This window comes from Entelurus aequoreus, linkage group LG11, assembly GCF_033978785.1.
Source record: "Entelurus aequoreus isolate RoL-2023_Sb linkage group LG11, RoL_Eaeq_v1.1, whole genome shotgun sequence".
Taxonomy (NCBI): Eukaryota; Metazoa; Chordata; class Actinopteri; order Syngnathiformes; family Syngnathidae; genus Entelurus; species Entelurus aequoreus.
Genome location: NC_084741.1, coordinates 61400097 through 61409067, shown reverse-complemented (window position 1 = coordinate 61409067; position 8971 = coordinate 61400097). Strand labels below are relative to the sequence as shown.

Sequence of the window (8971 nt, the reverse complement as noted above, 5' to 3'; positions counted from 1 at the left end):
AATTGTTTTATTATTGTTGTCTTAAGACTATTTTATGTAGGTTTGTTTTAAAAGCACTGAGCTGGATTGCTGTCCAATTTCGTTGTTTCCATCCATCCGTCCATCCATCTTCTTCCGCTTATCCGAGGTCGGGTCGCGGGGGCAGCAGCTTAAGCAGGGAAGCCCAGACTTCCCTCTCCCCAGCCACTTCGTCCAGCTCCTCCCGGGGGATCCCGAGGCGTTCCCAGGCCAGCCGGGAGACATAGTCTTCCCAACGTGTCCTGGGTCTTCCCCGTGGCCTCCTACCGGTCGGACGTGCCCTAAACACCTCCCTAGGGAGGCGTTCGGGTGGCATCCTGACCAGATGCCCGAACCACCTCATCTGGCTCCTCTCGATGTGGAGGAGCAGCGGCTTTACTTTGAGCTCCCCCCGGATGGCAGAGCTTCTCACCCTATCTCTAAGGGAGAGCCCCGCCACCCGGCGGAGGAAACTCATTTCGGCCGCTTGTACCCGTGATCTTGTCCTTTCGGTCATAACCCAAAGCTCATGACCATAGGTGAGGATGGGAACGTAGATCGACCGGTAAATTGAGAGCTTTGCCTTCCGGCTCAGCTCCTTCTTCACCACAACGGATCGATACAGCGTCCGCATTACTGAAGACGCCGCACCGATCCGCCTGTCGATCTCACGATCCACTCTTCCCTCACTCGTGAACAAGACTCCGAGGTACTTGAACTCCTCTACTTGGGGCAGGGTCTCCTCCGCAACCCGGAGATGGCACTCCACCCTTTTCCGGGCGAGAACCATGGATTCGGACTTGGAGGTGCTGATTCTCATCCCAGTCGCTTCACACTCAGCTGCGAACCGATCCAGCGAGAGCTGAAGATCCTGGCCAGATGAAGCCATCAGGACCACATCATCTGCAAAAAGCAGAGACCTAATCCTGCAGCCACCAAACCAGATCCCCTCAACGCCTTGACTGCGCCTAGAAATTCTGTCCATAAAAGTTATGAACAGAATCGGTGACAAAGGGCAGCCTTGGCGGAGTCCAACCCTCACTGGAAACGTGTCCGACTTACTGCCGGCAATGCGGACCAAACTCTGGCACTGATCATACAGGGAGCGGACCGCCACAATCAGACAGTCCGATACCCCATACTCTCTGAGCACTCCCCACAGGACTTCCCGAGGGACACGGTCGAATGCCTTCTCCAAGTCCACAAAACACATGTAGACTGGTTGGGCAAACTCCCATGCACCCTCAAGGACCCTGCCGAGAGTATAGAGCTGGTCCACAGTTCCACGACCAGGACGAAAACCACACTGTTCCTCCTGAATCTGAGGTTCGACTATCCGGCGTAGCCTCCTCAGTAGCACACCCGAATAGACCTTACCGGGAAGGCTGAGGAGTGTGATCCCACGATAGTTAGAACACACCCTCCGGTTCCCCTTCTTAAAGAGAGGAACCACCACCCCGGTCTGCCAATCCAGAGGTACCGCCCCCGATGTCCACGCGATGCTGCAGAGTCTTGTCAACCAAGACAGCCCCACAGCATCCAGAGCCTTAAGGAACTCCGGGCGGATCTCATCCACCCCCGGGGCCTTGCCACCGAGGAGCTTTTTAACTACCTCAGCAACCTCAGCCGCAGAAATAGGAGAGCCCACCACAGATTCCCCAGGCACTGCTTCCTCATAGGAAGACGCGTTGGTGGGATTGAGGAGGTCTTCAAAGTATTCCCTCCACCGATCCACAACATCCGCAGTCGAGGTCAGCAGAACACCATCCTCACCATACACGGTGTTGATAGTGCACTGCTCCCCCTTTCTGAGGCGGCGGATGGAGGTCCAGAATCGCTTCGAAGGCGTCCGGAAGTCGTTTTCCATGGCTTCCCCGAACTCCTCCCATGTCCGAGTTTTTGCCTCCGCGACCGCCGAAGCCGCACACCGCTTGGCCTGTCGGTACCTGTCCGCTGCCTCAGGAGTCCTATGAGCCAAAAGAACCCGATAGGACTCCTTTTTCAGCTTGACGGAATCCCTCACCCCCGGTGTCCACCAACGGGTTCTAGGATTACCGCCACGACAGGCACCAACTACCTTGCGGCCACAGCTCCAATCAGCCGCCTCGACAATAGAGGTGCGGAACATGGTCCATTCGGACTCAATGTCCAGCACCTCCCTCGTGACATGTTCAAAGTTCTTCCGGAGGTGGGAATTGAAACTCTCTCTGACAGGAGACTCTGCCAGACGTTCCCAGCAAACCCTCACAATGCGTTTGGGCCTGCCTGGTCTGTCCGGCATCCTCCCCCACCATCGCAGCCAACTCACCACCAGGTGGTGATCGGTAGAAAGCTCCGCCCCTCTCTTCACCCGAGTGTCCAAAACATGAGGTCGCAAATCCGACGACAACTACAAAGTCGATCATGGAACTGCGGCATAGGGTGTCCTGGTGCCAAGTGCACATATGGACACCCTTATGTTTGAACATGGTGTTCGTTATGGACAATCTGTGACGGGCACAAAAGTCCAATAACAAAACACCGCTCGGGTTCAGATCCGGGCAGCCATTCTTCCCAATCACGCCTCTCCAGGTTTCACTGTCGCTGCCAACATGAGCGTTGAAGTCTCCCAGTAGAACGAGGGAATCACCCGGGGGAGCACTCTCAAGTACTCCCTCGAATGAATCCAAAAAGGGTGGGTACTCTGAGCTGCGGTTTGGCGCGTAAACGCAAACCACAGTCAGGACCCGCTCCCCCACCCGAAGGCGGAGGGAAGCTACCCTCTCGTCCACCGAGTTGAACTCCAACATGCAGGCTCTGAGCCGGGGGACAACAAGAATTGCCACCCCAGCCCGTCGCCTCTCACTGCCGGCAACGCCAGAGTAGAAGAGAGTCCAGCCCCTCTCGAGAGAACTGGTTCCAGAGCCCTTGCTGTGCGTCGAAGTGAGTCCGACTTTGTCTAGTCGGAACTTCTCCACCTCGCGCACTAGCTCAGGCTCCTTCCCCCCCAGCGAGGTGACGTTCCACGTCCCAAGAGCTAGCTTCTGTAGCCGAGGATCGGACCGCCAAGTGCCCTGCCCTCGGCTTCCGCCCAGCTCACATCGCACCCGACCTCTATGACCCCTGCTATGGGTGGTGAGCCCATTGGAGGGGGAACCCACGTTGCCTCTTCGGGCTGTGCCCGGCCGGGCCCCATGGGGACAGGCCCGGCCACCAGGCGCTCGCCATCGTGCCCCACCTCCGGGCCTGGCTCAAGAGGGGGGCCCCGGTGACCCGCGTCCGGGCGAGGGAAATCTGGGTCCATAGGTTTTATTTTTCATTGAGGTCTTCGAGCTGCTCTTTGTCTGATCCCTCACTTAGGACCAGTTTGTCTTGGGAGACCCTACCAGGGGGCATAAAGCCCCCGGACAACATAGCTCCTAGGATCATTGGGACACGCAAACTCCTCTACCACGGTAAGGTGGCAGCTCAGAGAGGAGTTTGTTGTTTCCATACAATGACAATAAAGGTATTCTGATGAATGCAACACACGTCGCTGCTGGAGCCTCGCATGTTGCCATTACCAGACGACTCCAAAAGAGAAAGATGGACTGGTTTGGCTATGAGAAGTTAATATTATCTTCCAAGGAGTGAGAAGCTTCACATGAAGTGTTACATAAACATGAAAAAAAATGAAATTAGGGTCTCCTCGTTCCGCAGCCCTCCTGATGACCCAACTGGCCAAAATCGCAGGGGTAGAAACATATGTGGGGGCCACGGCCCTCCAAGTTGGGCCTACTTTTGCTATGCTAGCAGAAGCTGTGGCAAGAGCTGGCAGGAATGCAAATCAACCTGCAGGGCAACTGATAACCTGCAGGGCAACTGATAACCGGCTCCGCCGAGCTTATCATGCCTCAGCTTTAGCAGCCAGGCTGGCGTGCACCAATTCCTTGTTGCTGCTTTAGATCGAGGGCCCGCTGCAGGATGTTGTTTCAGCAGCCCCGAGTGGTGAGATGGCTAAGATGCTTGGCACAGCGGACATGTTGCTGCGGGCAACCAGCGCACATGCTCAGGTTTTTGGTCACTCAATGGCCTCAGTGGTATAGGCGCGACGCCAAGTCTGCCGGCTCCAGTGATGCCAGGAGCAATGTTCCCTCTGATTTGTCATGTGTGTGAGCAAACGCAAAAACTCCCTTAGCATTCAGTGGAGCCCATGTGAGCGAGGTCAGACGTGCACACTGTGGCTACACCAGCAGCACACCTGTCCCAAAACTGACTAAATAACAACTTAAATCTCCATCCATCCATCTTCTACCGCTTATTCCCTTCGGGGTCACGGGGGGTGCTGGAGCCTATCTCAGCTGCATTCGGGCGGAAGGCGGGGTACACCCTGGACAAGTCCCCACCTCATCGCAGGGCCAACACAGATAGACAGACAACATTCTCTTATTATTATAATCAAATGACAGCAGTCATTTCCATTTCTACTATAAGTGTTTAAGCCCACTTACAATGACAATAACAACAGATATTGTTTTTCATGAACTGTGTACTTGTATTGTTTGTCTGGGTGGAGGTGCTGCTTTGGAAATAATTTGTACCCCTTTCAGACATTGCATTTAGTTCCCATTAAAACATTCACATGTTGCACAATGAGATGTAAGCAGGGGATCATGTGTACGTTCCTGCAACTTCCTGTTTGTAAAAAATATATTTTTATTAGTATTTATTTAATATATTAACAGCATTTCATGATTAATATTTATCAATTAAGATTCCTAATAAATGACACTAGAATAAGCACACATTTGATTGGTAAATCATAGTGTAACGACCTGGAATGACACTTTATGTGTGGTGTTGGAGTTGTCCGACTTTTTGTGTGGCTGTAAACGCATCACTGGCTAAGTACCATATGTGCATGTGTTGGCGCAAGTGAGAAAGAGCGAGCGGCTGCTGTTGATATAACAAAGTTGCTTTTGGTCTGGTTTGTACTGCAGAAAATGACCACTTTTGCTAGATATCATTTTTTTTACTAATGTTTTGGTGATGTGTTTATGGCCGACAATACAGAGTTTGGCTCAGTAAAGTGATGGAAGGAATTCATGTCCTCAAAGCGTCTCGACAGACGTTACAATATTTGAACAAGGATGACGAAAACTGTTTTCTCTGTCGTGTCCGTGTGTCGAAAATTGTTAAGCGCTTATTTTTTTATTTGATTCTGTGTGTGGCATAGATTTGCCGTGCGCAGAGGACGCTTGAGCAGTGCGCAATTGCACAGGCGCGCACCTTAGAGGGAACATTGGCCAGGAGAGCTTTTTGGTCCAGCCTGTGAGACAACTTATAGGCTCTGATTGCACCCTTTGCAGGTGTTAATTGTCCGCTGAACAGCTAAGCCTCAGACAGAGTGACCCATACGATGGCGTGTTGACCTTTATTCATAGAACCACCATCCCATCCAAATAAATCATTAAAAATCTAAACTTTGTTTGTGGTCCTATTATTAAATATGTCCTGAAAATTCTTCTTGTAAGCATTATTTATGACCCGCCTTCCACTAAAGACTCTTTCCCGCAGGAGTTATTGATGTTGAATTTTAACGCTCCATTTTGCTTTCCAGGGATAATCTTTTACCAGGAATTTGAAGGCTTGGCATTGTTGAATATTTTCATGTTCCTCTTTGGGTGAGGACCGACTATAAAACAGCATATGCTTATCAATAGTTCAAATGGACTAAAGTGTCCACTTTTTGTTTCTAGCTGTCTACTGTCTTTCCTTGGAGTTTTCCTGATAGCCCGAAACAGACCGAAAGCAAAGCAACAAGACGCTAACATTATTGCCATGGATACGGTCCCAGGTGGGTTTTGTATCGTTTATCATCTCAAAGCTTTCTCTTGATTGTGCTGGCCGTGCAGAGCAGGAAGTGACAGTGGAGATGGGACTTAAGGCTCTTTGAAAGGAGCCAAAACTTGAGGAATTGTTTGTTCAAAAGACAGTGGGAGAGGTTATAAGATTTAGATCAGGGGTGTCAAACTCATTTTAGGTCAGGGGCCACATGGAGAAAAATCTACTCCCAAGTGGGCCGGACTTGGGAGTAGACTTCAAAATAAAGACAACTTCAGATTGTTTTCTTTGTTTAAAAATTGAACAAGCACATTCTGAAAATGTACAAATCATAATGTTGTTGTGGTTTTTTTACACTTACATGTTGCGGTTTATAGTAGTCTACCTTTATTTGTCGTTATTTATGCTTTTTGAATTAATGATGCGATAATGTTCATCAATCAACTCATTGGTGTTAATTTTCAATCTATTAAGATGAAAATATTATATCAAAATCAAATTACAGGATTTTATTCATGTAGTTTGCTCATTTTCCTCAACTGGTGCACTAACATCACGTGGTTTATTTTATACGAATGTAGCATCATCTACAAATATACAAAGAATTGCTATGGCGATATCTAATAGACACATTTAGAAAAGCAGTTTCTTTCATTCAAAAATTTCGGCTAATTTTTGTACTTAGCAAACTCATCCTGCGGGCCGGATAAAACCTGTTCGTGGGCCTGATCGGGCCCGCGGGCCGTACGTTTGACACCCCTGATTTAGATCAAAATCATTCAAATTTACAATAAATACTCTATTGGTGGGAATTATTCTGAAGCATTGATAATGTAATTTGGTTTCTATCCAATATACAGTACCATCCCATATGATTGACAATGAGATCTCCCCCCCCCATACGTTATGTTGTCATTCCGGGGCCAGATTAGCCGCTAGTTAAGCAGCCCTACAGGAAGTTTATAAAACTACAATAAAATTAGGTCAAGATAAAAATGTGAATGCAAAATGTTACTGCCCTACCTGGTGTGTGTGTACAGTTAACTGCTTTACAAGTCTGCGGCAGAACAATGAACAAGAAATATGAATCCAAATGCTGCTACGAATACGATTCCTTTGCCTGGGCAATTTATATTTGTTCATACAATGTCTTGCAAATGAACAGCTCCCAACTGTCAATTGGTTCTCATCGTCCACTTAACACCCCTAGATCACATGTAATGCCCCTTGTGCACGGGTGTTACATGTGCTCCTGATGTGATGGGATTGTTCAGTTTGAAAGTTAGCGGTCACAAAGTTTTGCCAGGTAGGTTTTCTTCTTTATAAGATTGGATTGTGTTTTTGATTGCAACGTTGGTAAAATAGGAAATAAAGTATACACACTTTCTCTTAAGGTCCCATTGACTCCCATTATAACTGCTATTTTTAACAGACTTTAGACTTAGACTTCCTTTTTTATTGTCATTCAAATTTGAACTTTACAGTACAGATAAGAACGGAATTTCGTTACATAAGCTCATGGTAGTGCAGGATAAAAAAGCAATAAGGTGCATATATAAATAGGTTACTGTACAGATAAATATATTGTGAAAAAGTGTAATATATTTATCTGTACAGTATACTCTATTTCCTATTTTACCAACGTTGCAATCAAAAACACAATCCAATTTTAACTTTAATCCTGGTATATGAACCTTTTTCCATAAAAACTAAAATAATCAAATTTTTGCCAATTGAAAACCAAGAAAGACTCTAGCCCAGTGGTCCCCAACCACCGGGCCGCGGACCGGTACAATTTAATTAAAAAAAAAAAAAAAAATGTTTTTAATTAAATCAACATAAAAAACATAATATATACATTATATATCAATATAGATCAATACAGTCTGCAGGGATACAGTCCGTAAGCACACATGATTGTATTTCTTTATGGAGAGAAACCCCCCCCCCACCCACCCACCCCCCGGTCTGTGGGACAAATTTTCAAGCGTTGACCGGTCCCCAGCTACAAAAAGGTTGGGGACCACTGCTCTAGCCTGTTATCCACTCTGTAAATTTTTTTGAAATATTGCATATTTTGCATTTTCCTATTAATAAAAGTGTTTCACTAACATAAAAAGTAATACATTTGATATCAATAGACCCAAAGTGGTTAAAGAATTAAAGCGTTGAAAGCAAAAATATATACAGTACAGGCCAAAAGTTTGGACACACCTTCTCATTCAATGCATTTTCATGACTATTTACATTGTAGATTGTCACTGAAGGCATCAAAACTATGAATGAACACATGTGGAGTTATGTACTTAACAAAAAAAGGTGAAATAACTGAAAACAGGTTTTATATTCTAGTTTCTTTAAAATAGCCATCCTTTGCTCTGATCACTGCTTTGCACACTCTTGGCATTCTCTTGATGAGCTTCAAGAGGTAGTCACCTGAAATGGTTTTCACTTCACAGGTGTCATAGTTTTGATGCCTTCAGTGACAATCTACAATGTAAATAGTCATGAAAATAATGAAAATTAATTGAAATGAGGTGTGTCCAAACTTTTGGCCTGTACTGTATATTTATTGCTGACACTTTGATTAGTGGAGTCCTTTTGGATCCTGTGTGTGTATAGTCAGTCACATAGGGTTAAAAGGGCCATTCAAAATATTTAACTTGTTTGCGAACGTCCTTTATCGCTCTGTGTCAGGTGAAATGTTTACATTTCTATGATGGAAGGGTACAACAAAGGCAAAATGAGCGTTGGGCTTTGTTATTCACAGGAAGAAGACACGCGGACAAAGTGCAGCCTGAGGCGAAGACTCGAACGTACGGATCACTGGCAGACAAACTCATGTGTCACAGGGCTGGAAAAAACGACGAGTCTTAGGAGGACTTTCAAGGAAGTGTGTGAACATATGCAGGACCCCCACTGCATCATTGCAAGAACTTTTCTTTCCTGTTTTTTGTTGTTGCAGGATTATTGGACGAACAACGCTCAAAATAAGAACTTAGTGACTTAGTATCAACTTGTTCAGGTGGAAATCTTGACGAGTCCAATGTGTGACAACTTGTACAGTAAAGGACCATGTTTAGGTCTACACATCAAATAAAAAGCACTTCTGTCCCGATGGTGAAGGAGGAGTCAAAACAAGTGCTTCGTAAAAAGTAGCATCTCTAGACCC

At 46.7% G+C, this 8971-nt stretch overlaps 1 protein-coding gene across 2 annotated transcripts in view; it reads left to right on the top strand.

Moving 5' to 3' along the window:
- LOC133660321 (NIPA-like protein 2) overlaps positions 1-8932 on the top strand; it is a 49386-nt gene extending 40454 nt beyond the window's left edge. Inside the window, exons 9-11 of one of the 2 annotated variants that reach the window (XM_062063720.1) lie at positions 5576-5639; positions 5715-5812; positions 8570-8932. In XM_062063720.1, coding sequence (XP_061919704.1) covers positions 5576-5639; positions 5715-5812; positions 8570-8676 — 269 coding nt within the window. In that variant the 3' untranslated portion in view covers positions 8677-8932. The remainder of the gene's footprint in view (positions 1-5575; positions 5640-5714; positions 5813-8569) is intronic. The other variant, XM_062063721.1, reaches the window with a different exon arrangement.
- Positions 8933-8971: the final 39 nt, after the last annotated feature.